Genomic DNA, 24,203 nt, shown 5'->3' with positions numbered 1-24,203 from the left:
GAAAAATAACCAACTTAGTTTAAAAACCTAAAGCAAATGTACAGTGCAAAAAGAAAAGGAATTAATCTCAAAACTGTCAATGCATAAAGAACAAACGCTTGGGATAATGCCTTAGAAGGCTTCCTACATTGCAACAGATTGTTGTTGTTGATTATATCAAAAACTACTAACCAAATGTATGCTTTAATCTTAAGAGGGAACTTTAGCCTTCAAAATATGGATGATGAGGAGAAGTGATTACAGTATTAGAGCAAATCAAATGATCAAAGAAAGATTCAAAAAAGTATCTCGAGGCATCCAAGGTTACTAGAACATCCTCCCTATTAGAAGAGACAAACATCCCATAAAGAAAGCAATGAAGGAAGCCCCTCAATATGCTGGTCTTTTAAATTCCAATGAAAGTGAAAATCCTGAGACTGTATGGAACACAGAAACACAGCTCTTACAATGCACACTAGGAAAAAGTCAATTACTCCTTGGCTCTTCCAGTTGGAGAACACTCATTGGAATAGGGAGAACTTGCTTCCTTCTCCAAGTTTCTTCCTAAGACCCAAAACATGTTTCATAAGATTCTAGAGACATTTCTAAGGACATACTTTTTGCACATCTCTTACATTCATGAACCTTCAGCCATGGAAAGTATGGTTTTGTTGGGTAAACTTATGATTAAGGCGGATGCTCAAAAGTTAAGGTTTAAGGTTAAAATAGATTTAAGGGTTTGAAATTAGGCAGGGAGATAACAAGGAAAGAGAAAGAAAGGTTGCAAAAAAAATGAAATAAAATAAAATAAAATAAATCGATGCATCTTACACTAGAATAATAAGAATCTCACTTCTTGAACTGGAATATGTGGAATTCCATCATATGTGAAAGAAGCATCTTAGGACTTGTCATTGTATTTTTTCTGAGCATTATGTTTTGAAGGATTCGTTGAGGCCTATGCTCAGAGAGTTAAATGGGCTTTTTAGAGGAAACCAAGCGAATTAGTTGAGGGTAAAGTAAATCATGTTGTTTTATAGGTATTAAATCTTGCAAAAGCACACTATTGCTTTTAAAACTTTAAGAAATGTACGTATAAGTTCTCAAAGCAGATTTTATATAATGCCCCACTCAATTTTCTCCGTGTGTGACACCAAAAGTTAGACTCACTTATTTGCTTAGAATGACATTTGTTTTCCTCTTATTTGTGCCTTTTTCTTGCACATAGATTCTTAAAAGAATGATCTCCGTTGATGCCTCATCCTCTCTCGTTTATGAGACATGTAAGAGGTAGCAAATCTCATTTGGTTCCTTCCTCGAATATTTCGCACAGGCATCTCTCTCTCTCTCTTTTTTTTTTTTTTTTTTTTTTTTAATTTTTTTAATTTTTTATTTTTGATTGGTGGCGGAATAAAGTATCATTTTGAGTGGAAAAAGATGCCAAGAAAAGCAACTAGGAAGTTCAGACGGAAACTTTTCTCACAAATTGCATGAGAGCATCTATCAACTATAAGTTAAAACTGACCTCAAATTTACAAAATCTACTGAACTAGAACTAAAATATTCTTCTTCCCCAAAATGAAGAGTTTTAACCCATCCTTAACTTCAATATATTTGACCCTTAATTTGGTAGTTTTTTTTTTTCAATCTTTTCTTGTGCATTTCATTGATCATTTTTAGGTTCCTGGGAATTGTTGTGTGTGGGAGTTGAGTTATTACAAAACTGAAATAATGCATATAAATGAAGTTGCATCAAAACTTTTTTTCTTGGTGGTAATTTTCAATGTATGTTTCATTATGTCTTGTCTAGATAGTAATTCCTCGAGAGCAGATCACTGGTTTTTATCTTAAGATATTTATTTTCAATTCACAAGGGGATTGTTTGTTGTGGCTAATAATCATGCTGTAGTGAATGATAGTTTTTATATCTTGGTAATGGCAAAACAGGTTGGTTACTATTTTGCACCAAGTGGCAAGCCTTATCCTGATAATTGGATCATAACTGATGTCATTTATGAAATGGAAGGATCTTTATTCTCAAGGTGTGTGCCGTTCTTACTAGACTGGTAACAGTAAATTCAAATGCACAACCACACACATCCTTTCTATTGGTAGATATCACTATGGTAACTAGAATGCTTGTATTAAGAGATATTGTTAGGGCATAAGAGATATTATTATGGGCATATAGCTCAGGAGGGATAATATTACTGATTCTCTCATATACACTCAGACATGTGCACATAATGAACCTCGAATAGTTTACGAGGTTTTGTTGCTGCTACTTGAAAGACATGTCAATTGCTAATTCAGTACATGCTTCATGAAGTGCACATCACCTCTTGAATCTTTGACTAAGCATCGACTGCAAATAAATTATTTTGTGCTCATAGTCAAATCTCCAGCATGTATGACGAGGAATAGTTCATAATATAGGGAGCTTTGGTGTTATTCCAGTGCATCAAATTATTGTAGATGTGTTATTTGTTTGCGTGTATGACTTGTTTGGTGGTGCTATTTTTACTCCATGGCAACTTTTGGGAGTCAGTATTGAGTTTGGCTTTTATGATGTGGTTGTTTTAGAATTCCCAAATTCTACTCCCAATTTTCAAGGTAGCAGCACTTAAATTGAGTTTGATTTTCACAAATTGAGTCGTCCAGTAAAAATATGCAGGATGAGGTCCTGTCACTAGCAGCACTTGATAAAGGTTTCGATGTGGTTGGATAGTTGGATTACTCCTACTTGACCCTTAGAAATAATGGACAATATTTAAAAAAATAGGCAAGCCCGATTAAATATGCATGGTAATGATCAAATACTCCATAAAGCCTTATTCCATCTATGGAAGGTTGGCAACATAAAATCCTGCTTCATTTTGTGTTGTCAAAATCCCTATTTATTTTGTTTCAGCTTTGTTAAAATTCTATCCTTGTGTGTGTGCATATGCATGCGTGCCTGGAAGATTGGATGAAAATATGATCAAATCCATCAGAAGGCTTTACTGCAGCTTTAGGTTGATGGTATGCAGCTGATTCGCTCAGCTTGTTGAAATCCTCTCACCTAGTCAGGTTCTTATGTGCGACCTTTTTTCTTTTGAGTACCTTCAAGTCAAAATACCAACTGTCACAGGCCGAACACTTCACACTGCATGAATGACTGTGTGGCACTAGTTGTAGCACACAAGCTTAACAAGAAAGTAAACCACATAAACAGGTCACAAGCATCAAATACAAATGAAGCAGAAAGAGAAATAAAAAAATGAAAATAAACATGAGCTACATGGTAAACTGTAAAGCAATTTGTCATGCTGCTATAATTCTTGTGACCTTGATACATGTCAAATGGCTTGTTGAGCAACCTTTTATGGTTAGGGAGTTCTCGTTGGATGGGTTATTGAATGAACCTTGCTTGACATGGATTCAATTATGGAGATGTCATAGGATGTATTATGAGTGTCACTATGACATTGTGGTGGATATGGACAGTTGCTTTGGTCGCAGCTCTCGGGCTATGATTTATGGTCATTAGACCCATGGATGGTTACTTGTTTGTGAATGAGAATGCTTCAGAAAGATTACTCTTGGGAAAACACCAGGTGAGCGGCCTATTTCTGTTGGTATCCTCTTGGGTTCTAAGTGAGCACCCTCAGCAAATGATGTCATGCAGTAGTCTCGGTGAAAGTCTCAACTAGGTGGTTGAGACTACTGCATGACATCACCCTCCAATGAATCGTCCTTGGGATCCTCTATACCACACGGAAGCCCAAGACCTCTGGGGTTCCCATATCCTCTTGGCCCTTGGTTATACTCTTGGGCGGTGTCAGCTCAAACCCGTTTGGACTATTGAGGGTGTTAATCCGTCATATGTTTAACTCAAGTAGCGCATGGTGTCACTTCCCTTAGCCCTAGCTAGTTGGTAGTAAGTGGCAGGTGCTCTTACACGAGGATTGGGCTGTGGGGATGAGCATGGTTCGAAATCGCGGTCGCGGGTAACGTCGCGAAACGGTCGCGGGTCGCGGGAGACGCGGGTGTTACATAACGGGAAGCGGGCGTAACGGTCGTGAATTTTTTTCACGCATGCACAACCATGCCAAAATTAAAAAATAAGCATGAAATCCATTAATACATGATTTTTAATGAATTTTGAAGACTTTTTTTCAACCTACAAATGCTTTTTAATAGGCATTATGATTTTTATATTAATTTTAGTGCGCTGTTTACAAAAAAAAGCATATTTTTTTTATAGTTTACATTACTTTAATGAGTAAAAAGATGTAGAAATGTAAGAATCAATTAATTAAAGTCATAAAGTTACTAAAAATGAATCAATACTCAATAGACTTAATACTCAATATACACATTACACATACATGAATTTAAAAAATGATTAATATCAAATATCAATAAATAGTTGAAAATACATGAATACAATATTACAAATTTGTAACATAACACATGTCACCACCAAAAAGAATGACGTGGAGGGTCTTCATAATTTGCATCTGTATCTTGGGATTGGGATGGGAAATTGTCTCCCCATCCTTGTGGAAATACATAGTTGAATGAACCCAAGTTTACGTCATTTTGTTGTTGCTCTTGAAAATGTACTGGTGATGAAAATTCTCCTGAATAATGTCTATAAGTTGGGGCAGGGGCTGGCTCTGGGTAGTATGTAGAAGAAGACTCACTAGATCCTGAGATTCCTGATCCACTGGGATAAAAATGTGAGTCACGAGATGCATAATGTGGATATGCTGGATGAGATCCATATGATTGTGATGATGAACCATCTAAACCAAAGTCGCCAAAACTACGAACCACACCATATGAATCTTCAGTAGAATCGTTAGGGTCACCACGAGCACTCCTTCTCCTGGGTTGTGAAGATTGGTTCCCTGGAGGAATACCCAAGTCATAATTTTCAGGTATGTCATGTAGTCCATAAGGATCAGAAGGATATATATCCCTTCCAAATGATGTCCCTGTATCATATCCATAATTATATTCTACACCGCCGCCTCCACCACCACCACTGCCACCCCCCCCACCCCAGCTCCAGCACCACTATTACCATCATCATCACTTGGTGGGCTCAAACCAAGATTGTCATCACTTTGTGTACGTTCAGGGCTTGAACTTGAATCATCATGCGCGTTTATTGGTGGTTGATCACCTCCTTCTGTAGTACCACCAACCTCTTCATTTAACCAATTTGAATTGTCCTGACCGTCGAGTAGTGGTGTCTCTCTCTCCTCTAACCATTGACTTAAAGGATCATCTTCTTCGAAAATGTAGTCCAAATTGATAGGATTGAAACCCTCTTCAATTTCTCGTTGGCTTCTTCTCATTGTACGTCTTAACTTTAACCTCATGTTGTAATGTACGAAAACAAGTTTTTGTAGTCTCATGTACTTTAATCTATTTCTTGTTTTCGTATGGATGAGGCTAAAGGTGCTCCAATTACGCTCACAGTTCGAAGCTGATGTGGTCTGGCTAAGAACTCTAATTGCTATTCTTTGGAGTTCAGGAGCACACAAGCCATAATGAATCCACCATTCAGCTGCATTAATAATTAAAAAGAGTTTTATATTAGTATAGCGTATTTCAAAAGTCAAATTTGAACACAAAGAGAGAAAATAGAGTAATTTTCCATTATTTAGCTATATAGTCATATTTACCAGGATTTGTTTGTTTCACTGCCCTTTGAGCCAATGGGGTTCCAAAAGTCTCCTGCCTATCTCGATATAGCAACAACTAAAAAAGGATGATTGTGAAATAAAATTAATTAATTAGATGTATTAATAATTATTCTTGAAAGTATTACAGAATACTAGAACAATTCATTATTCAATTTAATGGAACCAATACTTACTTGATTAATAGCCCGAATTTGAGTATCTATATCGGGTACCAACTTGGTTATCACTTTTTTAACTCCATCCATGACTTCTCTAGCAACTTCAGGAGAGGGTGGGGCACCATAAAGAAATTGTGGGTTCAAAAAATACCCTACAATTAAATTTAGAAACATATTAATCAATAGTTTTCTAATGCAACTATGCATAATTTAAAAGTTAAAATAATGAGAAATTGTATTTGATTTACACTTACCAGCAGCGTGCAAATCTTGGTGCAACTGAAAACTCCACCGGTTGTCAATAATTTTCCAATAATCTTTGTAAAACCGGCAATCTTTTTGAATGGCCAACTTCGCCCTATCAATTGCCTCGTATATGAAGCCCATGGTTGGTTTTTCATCACCATCAACCAATTTAAGAACTTTCACCAAGGGTTCTTGCACTTTAATTATATCAGAGGCCTTTTGCCAAAACTCTTTGCCTAAGATAATTTTTTTCGAATCATATGCTGGGCCTGATTTTGCCATTCTTTTTCCAAGCATCAGATGTAAACATTTCCCTTAGTGCTTGTTTATGCCTGACAATAGTCTCCAAAGCAATGAAATTTGTGGCAAATCGAGTGATGGCAGGGCGAAGTAACTCTCTATTATTTGTGAATTTCTTCATGAAATTCACTGTCCATGTGTGGTTGTAAATAAATGAGGTTATTGTTCTTGCATCTTCTAAGACCTTCTTCACGTTACTTTTCTTACCAATATCTTCAAGAATAAGGTCTATGCAATGAGCTGCACATGCTGTCCAATAGAGATTGGGCCTCTTCTGCATCAATAATTTTCCTCCTGCCTTCATTGCAGCTTCATTATCAGTCACTACTTGAACAACATTCTCCTCTCCAATTTCTTCAACCACCTCATCCATTAATCTGAAATGAAATTATAGATTCAATAATTACTACTATTTAATTAAAAACATGCAAGTCCATAATACTATTTGCATATACAATTAAAATTAGAAAATTACCTGAAATAATATTCAGCTGTTCTGCTTGGCACATCAGAGGCATCAACTGATTTGTGAAACACGGTGCCTCTATCGCAATAAACTAAAAAGTTTATAATGTGTTTTCTAGTTGGTCCTGACCAACCATCACACATAAGTGTTACACCTCTTTCCTTCCAAATTCCAGCAAAAGAAGCTATATAATTTTTCATTTCTTGATACTCTTGCTCCAAATAAATTTCAGATATCTCATAGGGTGATGGACCCTTCACCCCCTTTCCAACCTCTGCAGCAATATCAAGCATAGGTTGCATAAATGGAGAGTCAGCTACATTCGCTGGAATTCGATTATAAATTAGGAATTTTCCAACCGCTTTTCCTAATTTACTTCTTAAACCTTTCAGTAACTTTGTGTTGAGTTTTGGTTGTTTCGCACTCTTGCTTCTTTCTAAAATAGGATCCATTGCCTTTAGTCTAGCTTCAGGGGCATCAGGATTGATCCATTGTCGTCCACTACCTCTAGCTTCTCGACCACTATAAGATCGAGCTCCTGCTCTATTGAAACCACTGGTAGCACCACTGCCAGAGCCACCTCCCTCTTCATAAATATTACCCCTTCCAGTTGTTCTTGCTCGAAATCTTTGTCTTTCTTCCCATTGTTGTTGTGATCGCATGCTTTCTTGTCGAGCAAATCTCATACTTTCTTCTTCTAAGTCTTCTTCATCGCTCAAATTCTCAAAATCTCCTCTAATTTGGGATTCTGCTTCTTCTTGCCTTTTTTGTTTATCTCTTTTCTTCTCAGCATACTGTTGTAGATGTTTCATCATTTGTTCTCTTACTTGTGTGGTCACATTTGAGCATCCAGCTACTTGACCCTTTTTATGTGCCAAGTGTTGTTTCAAGCGTGTAATGCCCCCTTTGATTATCTTCCCACATAACTTACACATAATAACATGTCTATTACCGTCTACCGCAGTACCAAAATGCCATCCAATATCCTCACTAGGTAAGTTTTCATTTCCTCTATCACGTGACATATTGATAGACTTAATTTGATGATCTCTACACAAAATATAAAGAAAATACAAAGTTACAACCTTTCTACAATGACAGGAATAATATAATTAGTAATTTAGTAAATATTAAATAATAAGTACTAAATAGTCCTAATTTTAAATACTTATTACGTAAAAATAAAGTATAATATTTGATTAAAAATAATAAGTAATGTTTATTATTTTTATATTTAAATAAACAAAATTATAAAATATTAGATATTTTATTACAAAAATATATTCCTTTATCTTTAAAAAGATATTTTCATTATTTTTCATAGCTTGATTTTATTTTCATTTATAACTATAAGAAATTAACACGTGAAAAAGATTTTTGCTCTACTTTCATATACATCATAGCATCACAAATAGAGATCCATACATTACAAATTGACTATTTAATTTTTTAAGCATTTTCTCAGTATATGGATTAAAATTAAATTTTTCTATAAATTCCAGTAGTAATTAGTAAAAATCAGATTTATTAATGTATTAACTATTAGGTTAATTTTTTTATTATTAAGTTATCAAATTTTACTTTATTTGATAACTAAAAACAAAAAATAGATGTAAACATTTATTTTACCTAATTTTAAATTTAAGGTCAAAATGATGTATTAAAACTTAAAAAATATTAATAAACAGGGTCACCCTACTCAAGAAATGGCAAGTAGATACACATGTAACATAAAATGGGTGACAGATGTTATTTAATTTTTTTTATTTTATAATATGAACATTATTCAATATTTTTTCAATAGATGGGAGTGAATATGATATCTTCTTTATCAAAATAACCACTTTGTCCAGCTGACATAAATAGTATGTTAGCCAATTGGTGCCATGAATTAATTTTATTTCTATAAGTTTGGCAAATCCTAAGACTAAATATTATAATAATTGTGCAGAGTATTCCTTAGAATTTGGCAAATCCTAAGACTAAATATTATAATAATTGTGCAGAGTATTCCTTAGAATTCTTTAAGAATGGTGAAAAATATAGCTCAATTAAGCCTAGATAATATAAAATGCCATCACATGGATGTCTTGTGTACATACATTATTTTAATGCTTTGTTTAGATGGTGAATGCAGTAGTGGATTATTGATATTCAAATATTATTATAAAAAAGGCTTCAATTATTATTGGTAAATATTAATTATTTACTAACCTTAAAAAATATTAATTATATACTATTAATAATTGCTTGCTATGTCATGGAATTAATTTTCATAATTATCTTTCAAAAAATATAATACAATTAAAATATTTATAAATTAAGAAAATTTTATTTTACATAATTATTAATGATTTCTAATTTTTTACTCTATTAAATTACTTTTTTTTTTTAATTCAATTTAACAAACCTATTTTACAACAAAATATAATTTAAAAAAAAAACAGAATGAAAAGTGCTGTGGGAACAACAAAATATAATTTAAAAAAAAAAAAAACATAATGAAAAGTGCTGTGGGAACAACAAAATATAATTAAAAAAAAAAAACAGAATGAAAAGTGCTGTGAACAACAAAATATAATTTAAAAAAAAAAAAACATAATGAAAAGTGCTGTGGGTGTTGAGTGTTAGTGTTAGAGTGTCTCATACGCTGGGCCTGGTAGTCGACTCAGACCGAGAGAGGGGAGGGATTCGAGGGAGCTCGAAGGAGCGAAGGCTGCGAACTGCGAAGCACAAAGCAGAGATGACGCCAAGCTCCGAGCCTCCGAAGCTTAAAACGAGAGGCTGGCTGGTGGCGACTGCGATGACTGGCGGAGGAAGGTGCCGACTGCGACGACTGGCGGAGCTGCTGCAGACCTTTCGCCGTCGCTGGTGACTCGCCAAGTTGCTGGAACTGCAAGATGAGTAGATCTGCTCGGTAGCCTCGGTGTGCTCACTCTCAGGCTTCGAAGCCTTCTTATTGCTTCCGCCAGGCGCCAACAAATTTTCAAGGTCAGTTTGTAACTTTCCATTTTACCCTTTGAATGGCAGATGAGTGTGGGGACTGGGGAGGGGGAAAGCAGCGCTGCTGCCTGCTGCCTGCAGCAGAAATCCTTCAGCGAATCTGCGACTGTCGGCCATGTAACGGTCCGTAACGGACGTTACGAAGTGTAACGTTGGAGAATCGGCCGTTACGTGCCGTTACGCCTCCGTAACGGCCGTTACGGCCGTGAATTTTTTCCGAACCGCATTATCGGCCCGTATCGGTTTCGGGGCTTCCGATTTCCGTTACGTATCGGCCGTTACGCTACGTAACGGCCGTTATTTAAAACCATGGGGATGAGAGTTACCATCAGTGCTGATGGATTGTGAGTTTAACACCCTTGTTGTTTGAACCATAGATCCTCACTGACAATCTCAACTGGGACAAGGGTTGTTGTTCTGTGAGACTTGGCCACTGAATTGGACATTGGAGTGTTTCCATGGTTGAGGATGAGTACGGCTGGATATGACTTGGAGTAGTCTTGTCTCCACACGGGCTTGACTCCATCATACTTGAGGCAGATTAAGGAAGGGGTGGTTCGTTGTGGCCCTGGAAATCTGCTGCCCCATGAGACAATGTAATTCATTTTTCAGTCCTCCGAAAGCAATGATAGCAAGGAAGGCTGGTAGGCTAAACTTGTTTACAGTAGCTAGCGAGTTTTACAAGATTGATGAACACTCATCACCCCCCACTCCCCCAAAGAGCTGTATGCGATTCCTACTCTAGCAATATGAAACATCATTTTGACTGAAGTGCTTTACTTCCTCTTTCACCAAGGCAATATCCTACTCAAAGAATAAAATTTGCAATCGTATTTTCACTGCTGTTACCCATTCAATGTGCTCAAGACAAGTGATCACAGGCAAGGCCCTGATCTAGCTTGGCAAAGCCCAAGCCAGTATTTATACTAAGGAAAAGTCTTCAGGTAGTGCTGGAACAGCTGTATTTATCTTTGCTTACAATTTTAGTTGAGCATTATCACCATGCCAAGTTTACTCAAGCTGTTTCAGGCTCTATGTGAACTCTTCAATACATATTTCTTGCTTGCAGGTCTGGGAATCTTGTTGAAGGGAACTCTGGAGCTGCAAGTGGGGATGAGACGGTATGCTAAGGACATGATACATGTTATTGGGCTTTCAAGTATATGAATATTCATGTTCTAGCACTTCAGTTTCCTTATTGGAACCTACTTTGAATTGCATTCATGGAATACTTCATTAGATATAGACAATTCTCTTTTCAGGTACCTTACCATTCTCTATCTTGGTGCAAAAACTGGCTTGGACCAAAAGTGAACATAACAAGGGCTCCACTGGTATTTTAGTCAATGCTGTAAACTATATTCAAGTGCCCCCCTTCTTATTCCTGAACTAGTTTTTATTTGTTTACCAGAAACATGTGCTTTTCTAAATGCAGCTGCAAGCCTATAGAAGATGCATGGTGCATGGTCTTACTTATTTCTATAATATGAAATGAATAAGCTTGTTCTATGGGCATTTGGAATATAGGAACACTGCTGGTGCATATTTATGTGAACTGTGCAATCCTATAAATCTATGTTGTTTATTTATTTATTTTTTATAAGCAAAAACATTATTAGGACAAGTAAGAGTGGGGATACAAAGAGGATTACAAGGAATCCATCAAAGGAACAAAAGGAAGAAGAAAATGAGACTAAAAACCAAACAACACCACAAGATCTATGAAGCAGAATTTTCCAATCTCTGCGTGTCTTTTCAGAAAACCTCCCTTAGAAAAGCCATTCATAACACAAAAGCTAAGTGAGAACGATCACCCTATTCCAAACCCAACCTGTAGGAGTAAAAGGGCCATAAGATTCAAGCTTCACATTCCAAATGAATTTTTCACATAAAAATACGAATTGTGTAAATCATTTTTTTAAAAAAAAAATATCCTTATTTTTTGAAAGACCAAAAATTTGTAGTAGTCAAACATTGCTAAAAGAAATAAATTTCTATACTATGGAAGTATGAATAGTATAAATTATTCTGTGTACAAAATTATCCTTATATTTTGACAGTTAGACCAAATATTGAGGAAGAAGCAAATTTATAAACCATATATAGAAAGTTAATTCAACCAAAATTAGATAAAAAATTGCATTTAAAATGTAGAAGTCATTTCTTGAACATAAAAGAAAAACTATCATTTGATTTAAAAATATATATAATTTTAAAAAATGTATACATAACTATATTGACATCTATACTATAAGTTAATAAAGGTACAGATAAGATAAATTATTTCATGGAAAAAATATTTTATCTTTTAAAAGTAAAACGAATCATTCCTAAAGAAAATACATTAAACCAAAATTAGATAACACTATAGTCTACACTTATAAAATATATTTGGGATAAATTACATGTTTGAAACTATTTTGTAGAAAAAAATTAATATTATCTACTATTGTTTCTGAAAAAAAACTAAATTTAAGAAAAAATAGATTAATTTACATTTAAATATTTTATTTTAAATCGGTGAAGTTTTGCTCCTTAAAAAAATCATTCGACTAAAGAAAAGGATATATTCTTTGATGTCCCTTGTAAACTCTTCTTTCTTCTTAGTAACAACAACAACAACAAAAAAACCAAGCCTTAGTCCCACTAAGTGGGGTCGGTTATATGAATCCTTTTTCGCCAATTTATGCGATCATGGACCTTCTTTCTTCTTAGTGAATTTCTATTTTTTTCAAAAACAAAAAATAAAATAAAATAATGGTATTATAAGTTCTAAATAAAAGGTTTATCCCAAAATAAAATAGGTTAAATTCTTCTACAGCCTTCTAAACTTATTATGAATTGCCTAACATCATTTAGATAAATTAAAACATTACTTCTAAAGTCAAATTTTAGACAACATTATACGCACAGAAGTACCCCAAGTAATAATTTTAAATTTACTTGAAATTGAAAAACTCATTAATTGATCAAGCAAGCAAATAAATATTTTAGGTTGCACATCACAATTTAGAAATTGCAATAAATTTATTAATATTTTCATTGAAATAAGTCATATATTGAGATTTTTATTAAAAGAATGAAAAAAAATGTGTTTGTGCGTGTCCCTTTTTTTTTTTTTTTTCTATAGTGTTATGCAAATATTAAAATTTAATATTTAATTTTAATTCGAATGGCTTATCATATCATATCCTATACTTTTTAGTTTTTTCTTCACATTATATCTACGTGGTGTCATAATAGTATCTTATGTCTATGATTGTGTTTTATAATATCAAACAATTTCATAAATAAATTTTATTTTTCTTACTTTTATATTTGTAAACTATATTATGACAATATATTATCAATTTGTTTTGAAAATATGCCTACACTTTATTAAGAATTATAAAATATTTTTAACAATATTACCATTTGCAATCTCATGCAATGATGCAACTAATGTGACACATTACTAGCATATCAAATGAATGCAAAAATTAAAAAAAAAAATTGCCTTCCTGAAGCCCTTGAAACAATGGGGATACAAACCCTCAAGAAAGGTGGAAAATCTATATTGTTGTTTTAATAACTCTGGATGTGGGAAAACTAAATATTGCATACATGGAGAATTTATTAAAATATTAATAATTAAGCAAAGGAGAAACTATGGTGCATCAACTCTTCATTGCCTTTGGTTCTTGCATATTCTCATCTCATTCTGTTATCAAATTTTCATGATAACCAATTTTTTCTTTTCTACTTCTGCAAGAGTATTGCCATTCTTGGGACTTCCATTTTGGGCAGAAATGTTAATGAGGCATAGATTAATAAGTTGACTCTTTTTGTGTAATCTTGCTCTTCTAATGAATTCATCTTATTCTGCTACAAAAAAAAAATAATAATAATAATAAAAATGAGTTGACTCTTTTTAGCAGTTTGCTCAACTCTTTTCATGTTCATTTAGGGAATGATAAAAGGGTTTGGAGCTTAGATCCTTTGTGGGAATTCTCTTGTAAATCCTTTTTTTCCTATCTGACTTGTTACTGTAATGCAGACCCTTTTGCTTTATTTTATTTTATTTTTTTTATTTGGAAAGCTAAAGTTCCCTCAAATCTAAAAGCCTTTATTTGGATTGCAATACTAAGTGAAAACTTTTCTTCAAAAGGGAAAGCCTAATAAGTCCCTGTCACCTGATGTTTATGTCCTTTGTCTGAGGAGTGGGGAGAATTGGTCACATTTGTTTTTTCATTACCCTTTCAGTTTGTCTGTTTGGAATAAATTATTTGGTATATTTGGTGAAAACTGGGTTCCATATTGAAGGTTTTTTATATTATTATGTTCAGTGGATTTGGCAAGGGAAAGGATAGGAAAGCTCTGTGGCAGTACACTGGAATGGCTATTATTTAGTGTGTTTGGTTAGAGAGGAATGCTAGAATCATCAAAATTATGGCCACTACTAACAGATTGCTTTAGAGTAGAGTGGTTTATCTAACATATTGCTTTGGCCACGACTAACATATTACGTCTTGTGGGTGTTGGCAAGTCTTTTTTGTCATGTGTTTTTGGAAGACTTGGATTGGTTGGCTCTGCTTCCTTGATTCATTTAGTTTTTCTATGATCTTGTAGCAGGTTTAATTGTTGTAAAAGGAGGATTTCTTATTCTCCTTGTTTTTTCCTTTTCTATTGTACATTACTACATTCTTCTCTCTTCTAATACAATTCTTTTTGTTTTAAAAAAAAATTATGTGAATCAAATTTTTGAGATTTGAAGAAGCATTGGGGTTGTAGTAGTGTTTAATGCTAGAGAAATGAGTAAAAGAATATTTTAAACATTTTCTATAAGATGCTTTATGATACATTTCTTTTATTGTGCTGCCTAATCTCAATAAGAATCTAAATTACAACAATATTAGAAAAATTTGGAGGTTAACGGGGGCAGTTGCCACCTTTAGCTCTCCCTTCCTGCTGATCCGCCACTGCTACCAGTCTCACGTGTATGGTTGTTGTGAACAATCAGGATGCGTTTGGGCAAGCTCAACAAGTGGTTGGTGAGACCCAACACCCAATGAGGGCACCTCTTTCGTCATTTTTGAGGTACTATATGCCAAATGCCACCACCACCTATGCTGTGAATTCCCCAAACTTCACCAGTCCCACTCACAATATGCCAAAGAGGTAAATCAAGCCCAACAGGTGGCAGGCCAAGTTCAACAAGAGATTGGTGGACCCAACAACCAATGGGGGCACTTTCATCTTTTACTCTTACGACTCCAATTCCTAGATCTGATCTATTATTATTTCATATATGAATCCAAGTATCCATTGGAAGAATCAAATCTTGAAGAAAAAAAACTGTATGTTGCATTTATTAAAAGAAAACCAAGTAATATTTAGCATTCTGAAGAAGTTTGATGACTTGATGTGCCCACATGAGGCCACCAAAAGTGATCTTTACTGTTGCGTTGAAAGTTCATCTCGTGCTAGATTGTCGGTCAAATTTGGGCCCACCCTATGCTGTCTTGTCCTCAATCAAGGTGGTCAAACATAGAGTATTTAAAAAAATATTTTAAAAAATATAAAATTGAAGTAATGTTTTGATTGCACTGACTGGGATCTACTCATTACAGGATTATGCTCAAATTTGGTTGGCAAGTTAGAGTGAGATGAAATTTAAATTTGGTGGTCAAAAATTATTATTTTTTGTAGTACCACATGGGCCCCATAAGAAAAATGTCACTGAACTTGGTGAATTCTAGGTGTTATGGGAGCATTGGTTTGTTTTTGTGTGTATGAGGGGTCTAGTCACACTTTTTCTGTGTATGGGTCTGGTAGTCGGAGGCTCGGAGCAGGCAGTGGATCGATGCTCAGGCCTAGCTTGAGTAAAATTCTCTTGATCCTAGAATCCTATGCTTTAGCCTGGCTCATCCTGCCCATTGCTCAGGTCTACTCTATAATTTATGAAAAAATAAAATGTGCATGAAAATGAAATATTAAAGGGCAGTCCATGAGTACTTCAACGCCCAAATGCTGAATTTTGCCTCAAAATTGTTGACATTTTTCTAGAAATTTCAAATTGGACATTGAATTTTATTTCAGTTTCCATAATTTTCCAAAACAATAAAGGAAATGTTGTCTTCAAGGACCCTTCTGGATACATTCCCTTGGGAAAAGAGGAAAAAAACGAGGGAGCCTCCTTAATGTGCATCCAAATATGGATTTTCCACATTACTATTCACATTATTTTGTTATTTTTCCTTTGCCATAATTCCTACTTTTGTACAGCTCTTGTTGCGTCTTTCTGAGCTAAATTTGACAAACAAGGCACTGTTTGAAAGCTTGTGTTACAAATTACAATCTTGGGCTAAGGAAGACAGGGAGAAGTGAGCAGAACTGGTTATTTGTAATGGCTAATTTACACCAGCTTTGGCCATCAAACTCCCCTCCCCCCCAACCCAAAGAAGACATTGATGCCTCCTCCACATGTTTTCTGAAATTCATCCAATTTTGAGTTTGTTTAGCCTATCAAAATTTCATGTTGCCAATAATACATGTGGTTCCTTTCAGAATCTTAAGACATTTTTGTAATATTACTTTATGTTTAAAAATAGAAAATCATCTTGAAGCTCAACTGGGTTCTGAAGCAACATTTTTTTTTTTTAAAGAAATTGGACCACTCTGCTGCTGGGGGTATGCTTTTGCTGGGGCCTTTGGCTGGTCTGACTCGAGACATTTAGCTGTGATGTTAGCATAACATTGCACAAACACATTTGTTTTTATATACTTTTATAAAACCCATGTCCACTCATATTCTTTTCCAGCAGTTTCACATATCCATATGTTACAAATCTCTCTCACTACTAAGATCTCCAGCATTGCAAAAGCTGATGTGAAGTCATTGAATTTCTTCAGCAATCCTGGCCCAAGAGATCGCGCCATTCTTGCTGATCACTATGTAGGAGCAGATTTGATAAAAATATTTAAAAATGGTTAAGCTGGTCTGATTTTTACTGGTTTTTTATGGTTCCAATTAAGTTTTAATTGGCTCTTATATTTTTAGTTTTAGGAACCTGATCTTCTGTGGGTCCAGTTCTTAGTCAGACCATTCTTACTGTCAGTCTGGTCTGATTTTCAGAAGATTGCTTCAGAGAAGGGTCCTGATGACACATTGCTTCCTCTTGTGAAAAGTAATAAATTGACAAATTAATCGAGCAAAAACATGAATCATTTTTTCTTAAAGTTGCCAAAGAAATTATATAAATCAAAATTTAAGATTAAGAGCTTGGACAAGAGCAACCAGTTATTAATTTACCCCAAACGAAATTAGGCACAGATGTCTTTTGTGCCTAAATGGCTTGCAATCTCAGATTTGGTTTACATGTGATTGTATTTTTATTAGTCGATACTCTTAATATGTCCTCTTTAATGCAATTATTGCACCATACGCATCAAATACTTGTCAATTGTGTCTTTTAGTCATATTATTTTAATTTAAAAAATCATTCATTACTTTATTTTCAACATTTCATAGAGTTGCACATAAAAAATTCAATGTTTGGCAGTAATTTCTATCATTTTTTAATTTGACGATGATTTCTGTCAGTTCTAAAATTGAAATCAACATCAAAAGTAGCATCAAAATTCTGTACTTTTGAAGTATTCCTTGAAATTTTAGATTTCATTCAATCTTATGTGTCTGTTTTTTCCCCCTTTAGTTGATGCAGAGGGATGGTGTTTAAGCCTCATTCATGTTGAGTGTCAAGAATTTTAGGAGGCTTTGGTATTTTTTTTTTTTTTGTTTTTTTTGGGTACTTTTCACACTTTGCATGTATATCTTTTTGTCCAAATGGCAATGTCAGAGGATGTGAATTGGGTCATCTCAAATTAAGCCTCAGAACTCCAAATGGATATTAAATTGCGAACGATTAATTAAGCAGTTTAATCAAGACACAATAAACACATGTAAATATAAAATATAGGAAAGAGAGAGCGACATGCAAATTTATAGTGGTTTGGCTTTGGCTGGCCATGGCGCCTACATCTACTGCTCAATGCTGATGTAGGACAAGAAGCAAGACTTGGGAATATCCTTGCTGGAGAATAGTCAAGAAGAGTTGGGTCAAGGAATTGTTGGGTTTATTTATTAGTTTATTATGTGTATAATTTAATTAGTATAGCATTATGTGTATTTTGGGGACTTGTTTGTAGTGTTTGTGTATTCTAGGGGTATGTTTGTAATGTAATGTAGTTTTAGGGGTTTATATGTAATTTCATGTGAAGAGGCTTTCTTATAAATAGTGTGTGAAAGTCATGTTGTAGGGAGTTGTTGATGAATTTGAATTGGAATTGAATGTGAGTTTCCCCCCTTGCTATCTCCTCCCTTCCCCTTCCTTTTCTAATTTCTCCATGGCTGCAGAACCTTGATGCTGCCCCTGCATCAACGGCTCTTCCTTGAGTTCGACTAACAACCTCCTTCACAGGTGAAGATCAAGCTTTCAGCACATAGCAATTAACAATAGGGTCCCACAATAGGCAAAGATCAACCCTTTTCTACTAAAATTTAAAATCCACAATAGTTTCCACACACTCAAATATGACAAATGGTCCTCTCTCATGGATTCTCACCTCAATTTCAAGGATCACACCCTCAGGATAAAAAAATTTGTACGACGAAACCATGTTTGATGTAGAAGTTCTGTTCAATTTCCAACTAAAGAATGGATATTAGATTAAGTCTCAATTTAATTGGCTCATTTTTTTTTTTTTTTTTTGTGGGTTTGTAGAATTAACCTGCTTTAAGTAGGAATATGAACCTATTGTTTCGCAACTAGCTGTATGAAACTTCAGATTCTGACTATTGGAGAATTCAAATACTTCTAACCACTGTAAAAAATTGATAAATCATTGATTGCAGCAATCTCCATCAGATCATCATATATCTACATGATATTCAATTTGAATTTATTTTGGAATGACCGAATGAGTGCAAAATCAAAGATATTCATTACACCTTGGGAATCTTTAATTATTCCTCCAGTTGGATATCCAATTAATGCTTCAACCATAATGTTCATTTAATGCTTTATGCATGAGTCTACTTGTGTACACATGCCAGCTCATTTGATTCTTTGAAAATTCTCTTTTTTTTTCACAATGAGCTTGCTCACTATTCTGATCAAGGCAAAAAAATGTTCAAATTATATTGGCAATTTAATAAAATATATTCTTCGCATGTTGAACTTCAATTCTTTTAAGCTCTGACCTGGGCACCTGCTTATATTTATAACTAGAACAATAACACTTAGCACAATCATTACGATAACCACAATTTTTTGTTATCGTCAAAACCAGGAGGAAACTATGGGGTAACAACATGCTTTATGCATACTTGGTCCTTACCTTCTTAATGATTCATACAGGAAAAATAGCACCTGCTGCTTGGTGTAACTCTTGTCCAAATATCGCATTGATGTGTTTTTTTATATTGGGAATGTAACTTTAAGAGAGTTTGGATTGCTTAGTTGTTCTTCTGAAACTGCAGTCAGAGCACGATGGGTCTGATGTGCAAGTGGAACTAAATGTAGAACATCAGCATGAAGCAGATATAGTTCCCAACATGACACGGTCTCCTAGGGTTAAATACATAACGTACTATGAAGATTCTGAAAGTATTCCGGGAAAGAGGACAGCTGTTTGGGAGTTTGATAAAGGTACGTGACATTGTTCTAGTGCTCATAGATTAAGGCAGGAAACATCTATTTTTATTTTTATTTTTATACTGGAAAGATATTATTTATTAGAACATCCAGGAAATAAAACTTTAGCTATGTTGGATGATGAATGAGATACCTGGATACATATATATATATGTACGTATGTCTATGTACGTATGTACGTGCATGTATATGTATGTATGTATTAACAACAAAAATTTATTAAGAGAAGAGAGAGATATGATACAATTAGGACAAGGCATCCTCAAAGAAAATAGAAGAAAAAGCAAAAACTCAAAGATCGATAACCACACAACATAAATCTGATGTATATTTTTAGCTATTTAAAACCGTAAGGCTATTTTGATGATGAAAGGGATACCTGGATAATTAAAATTGATAACTGAACAACCTAAATTTGATATTTATCTTTAGCTGCATAAAACAGAACTTGAAGAACCGTTCTGTTTTTCCTACTTCTGGTTACCCTGTATCGACTGATTGCTTCTCACACGTATAAGAAATTGGAGAGATGATGCCTTCTTCTAGTCCTATGGTCAATTGGTTATTAATTGTACCTAAAGAGGCAAAATTTGCCTGTTTTGAATCATTTTTTATGTTTATTTCCTTTTTCTTGATCTGGATGAAAAGGGAATATTGCTGAAATTCAATTTTTTTGTTTTAATTATCTGTATTATTAGTTGGATATCTTTATTTTTTTTGGAAGTTCCTCACATCAAATTTCATGTAGGTTCTCATAGGAACATTGTTAGAACCCCAGCTCTGATGCGGGAGTTGTGGCTCCAGTTGTGGCATGATATTCATCCTGATGCAAAATCAAAATTTGTTACAAAAGGTGAATTACTGTTGCTATTGCTGTTATGGTGATTGTGGTTGTTAGAAAATGCATTCATTTGTAAATTTTTGTGTGTAATAGCAAAGCGTGGACCTCTAAGGAATGAGGAGTGTTACTGGGATTATGGAAAAGCTCGGTGTGCATGGCCTGAATACTGTGAATACAGGTTATATCCTTTTCCTTTCAACTTTATTTTCTGACAAACTCTACTGTTACCCGTTTCACTTGCTGTGTGGTGATGCAGGTATGTCTTTGGAGATGTTCACCTAGGACAGAGCTGTAGATTAAAGAATTCTTCAGCTCATATGCTTTTGAGTTATTTATAGATTTCAAGGTAGTAATTTTTCCTTTTATTCTATGCCCCACTCTTGTCTCTAAGATGTACTCTAGTAGTCATGGGTAGAGCTAGAAATTCTTCTTTAATTTTTTCCATTTGGTTTTGTGCTTCTAGTTGGAGAAGAATGTGCAGATTGACGGGGTGTTTCTTGCCTTTGCAGTTGCTCTGTGGGAGAGTCTAGTTTTCCTTGCTTCCCTATGGTCTTCTGCTGCTGGTTTCTTCAAGGGGGTGTGTATCTCTTGTACCCAGCATGATTAGAGAGTTCTTTTTGTTGAGCTTACTTTTCTTGATTTATTTTTGGTTCTTGTTTCCTTGGGAGGATTGCCTTCTTCTTGTTATACTATTCTTCTTTGTTTAATAGTTTTCTTTCATCTAAAAAAAATGAAATTATACTATATATATAGATATAAAATAACAAACTCTGACACGTATTTATGTTTAAGAGATCAAGAAATTACGAAGTACCTGTTAAAGCTTAATCGCATAACACTTCCCCTCAAGCTGGATTGTAGATATCAAAGTCCAAGCTTTTGCAGATTAAGGGGTTGTTTGGTATCACTATCAAAAATTAGAGAAATGAAAACTAAAAACCAGAAACAGAAACTAAAAATTAGAAATCAACAACCTGTTTAGTTAACATTTACTATTGCAAATTAAAAAATTGTCATTTTTATCTTTAAATAAAATAATATTATAAAAGTATGATTAAAATAATAAAATTACAGATAATACACATTTAAAAAATTACTATAATAAAAATAAAATTTATTAGAATTATTTGACTTAATTGTTCTATTTTCAAAGTTTACTTTACAATCAAAATTTTATTGGGCATGGCTATAGAAAAAATAGTAAAAGTATTTTGTAATTGGCTTTATTATTTTTTTTTTTTGAAATTTTTGTATATTTTTCTTTTAATTATAGTTAAATTCATATGATTATTTATTTTTTTATTTTAATTTGAAAGTGTATAAAATGAATAATTTAATTCGAAAAAACTATTTCTAGATATTAAAATTTCTGGCAATATGTTTCAAAACAATTGAAAACTATAAAATCTGGTTTTCAGTGTTTTGACAAAAAGTGAAAAATCGGCAATAGAAATAGAAAACTGACAACACAATCAAACGCGTTTTTAAAATCTGTTTCTTCACTGTGGAGAATTAGAAACAAAAAACAAAAAACAGTAATGATACCAAACAGGCCCTAATGCAATCATCCATGGGTCCCATGAAAAGTACATTTGCAAGATGCATATCAGATGATATGCATGCACAGCAAATATATCCAGGTCTCTCACATACAAAATGACAATTGATTTCTAATATGCTCAGTTTGCTCATGAAACACCAGATTTGAAGCTATAGGCACCTATGTTTGGTTGTCACAATATAGCTTCGTTGGAATTTGGAAGTGGAGAAAAACCACTTTGCTGTAATAAATGCTTTACTCATATCAATTCACAAGCGGTGTGAGTGTTGGATCTACACTTTGCTTTCATGCTAGATCTGGCACAAATAGTGTTGATTTTAGAGAAGAAAATAATTCTCTTATTTTTTTTTAATGATAAATGTACAACCTGTGTATAATGGAAGGAAGAAAAGTTCCTTTCACTATATTCAGTAACACGATACTAATTACCACAAAATCAGGAAACTAGCCAAATATAGGAAACTACAAAATAGGAAAAAAACTAGTAAAGATATCAGAAATTTTCTAGAATCTCTTTATTCCTAAATTAACGTAGTCAACTAATAATAAAATCAGAATTGCTGCAGTGGTATCCCTGAAAATCAGGGATCAAGTATTTCCACTCCCCCCTCAAGCTAGGCGTAGATGTTAATCAAGCCAAGCTTGGTACTCAAATCTTCAAAATTCTTCCTTGGTAGAGCTTTAGTGAGGATATCTGCTATTTGCTGACTTGTCAGCGTGTACAGAAGACTAACTGTCCCATTTTCTATTTTCTCCTTTATGAAGTGGCGATCTAACTCCACATGTTTTGTCATGTTGTGATGCACCGGATTCTTTGCAATGTTAATAGCTGACTGATCGTCACAAAATACCTTCATTGGTTCATAAATGACGATTCCTAGTTCCCTCATTAGTCTTTCCAGCCATATTCCCTGGCTTCTGCACTGCTTAGAGAAACTACTGGTTGTTTCTTACTTCACCATGTTACTAGGTTTCCCCACACATACGTACAATAACTAGATGTTGACATTCGGTCAGTTATTGATCCAGCCCAGTCAGCATCAGTGAACACTTCAATATCTTTCCTTGTGTTTTTCCTAAAGTACAAGCCTTTACCTGGTGTCATTTTAAGGTACCTTAGTATCCTGTTGACAGCTTCCATATGTTCTTCAGTTAGATTATTCATGAATTGACTGACTACATTAACCGAGAACCCAATATCAGGTCTGGTGTGCAAGAGATAAATCAGCTTCCCAACAAGTCTTTGATATCTGCCTTTGTCCACTGGAACACTGTCCTTATTAGCTCCAAGCTTAGTACTTGAGTCCATGGGTGTTTCAGCCGGTTTGCACCCAAGCAATCCTGTCTCTTTAGGAAGATCTAGTACATACTTCCGTTGTGACACTGAAATTCCCTTTCTTGACTGGGCTACTTCCATTCCAAGGAAGTATTTTAGGCTCCCAAGATCCTTGGTTTCGAATTCTTTGGCAAGTAAGGTTTTGAGCTTGATCAACGCGTCTTCATAATCACCTGTTAAAATGATGTCATCTACGTACACAATGATAATTGCCAATTTTCCTTCGGTTGAGTGTTTGATAAACAAAGTGTGATCTGCTTGACACTGAGAATACCCATACTTCTTCACTGTTTTGTTGAACTTGACAAACCAAGCTCTCGGGGATTGCTTCAGTCTATAAAGGGATTTCTTGAGCTTACATACCTTATTCATAGTTGCCTGTGTTTCAAAGCCAGGAGGAATGTCCATGTAGACTTCTTCTATAAGGTCTCCATTGAGAAAGGCGTTCTTAACATCAAGTTGGTGAATAGGCCAGTCAAAATTGGCAGCCAATGATGGTAGTATCCGAATAGTGTTTAATTTGGCTACTGGAGCAAACGTCTCTTGGTAGTCAATGCCATAGGATTGAGTGAACCCTTTTGTAACCAGTTGCGCTTTAAATCTGTCCACACTTCCATCAGCCTTGTATTTGATGGTGAATATCCATTTACATCCTACTGGATGTTTCCCACTCGGTAAGTCTGAAATTTCCCAAGTTCCATTTTTATTTAGTGCCTGCATTTCTTCCCATACTGCAGTCTTCCATTCCGGAATTGAAATGGCTTCTTGAATGGAGTTAGGAACCTGCACTTTGTTCAGATTTGCCACAAATGTTTGGAAGCTAGGTGACAACCCTTTATAAGAGACAAAGTTGTAGATTGGATGACTAGTACATGACCTTCTACCTATCCTTAAAGCAATGGGACAATCAAGGTCATTA

At 34.5% G+C, this 24,203-nt stretch overlaps 1 protein-coding gene across 7 annotated transcripts in view; it reads left to right on the top strand.

Moving 5' to 3' along the window:
* LOC131155781 (phospholipid--sterol O-acyltransferase) overlaps nt 1-24,203 on the top strand; it is an 85,868-nt gene that overhangs the window by 36,929 nt on the left and 24,736 nt on the right. For 3 of the 7 annotated variants that reach the window (XR_009136898.1, XR_009136894.1, XR_009136896.1), the window contains exons 9-16: nt 1,927-2,021; nt 10,921-10,972; nt 11,114-11,185; nt 19,372-19,540; nt 20,295-20,399; nt 20,481-20,565; nt 20,644-20,733; nt 20,897-20,964. Coding sequence is in view for 1 of the 7 variants with exons in the window: in XM_058109179.1 (XP_057965162.1) it covers nt 1,927-2,021; nt 10,921-10,972; nt 11,114-11,185; nt 19,372-19,540; nt 20,295-20,399; nt 20,481-20,565; nt 20,644-20,725 (660 nt within the window). In the remaining 6 variants the exon portion in view is untranslated. Of the gene's footprint in view, nt 1-1,926; nt 2,022-10,920; nt 10,973-11,113; nt 11,186-19,371; nt 19,541-20,294; nt 20,400-20,480; nt 20,566-20,643; nt 20,734-20,850; nt 20,966-24,203 lie in introns of those variants that run through there. The other 4 variants (XR_009136895.1, XR_009136899.1, XR_009136897.1 and 1 more) reach the window with 2 other exon arrangements.

This window comes from Malania oleifera, chromosome 5 (assembly GCF_029873635.1).
Source record: "Malania oleifera isolate guangnan ecotype guangnan chromosome 5, ASM2987363v1, whole genome shotgun sequence".
NCBI classification, from domain to species: Eukaryota; Viridiplantae; Streptophyta; class Magnoliopsida; order Santalales; family Ximeniaceae; genus Malania; species Malania oleifera.
The sequence above is the reverse complement of the archived record's forward strand: the minus strand, read 5'-3'. Positions and strand labels throughout refer to the sequence as shown.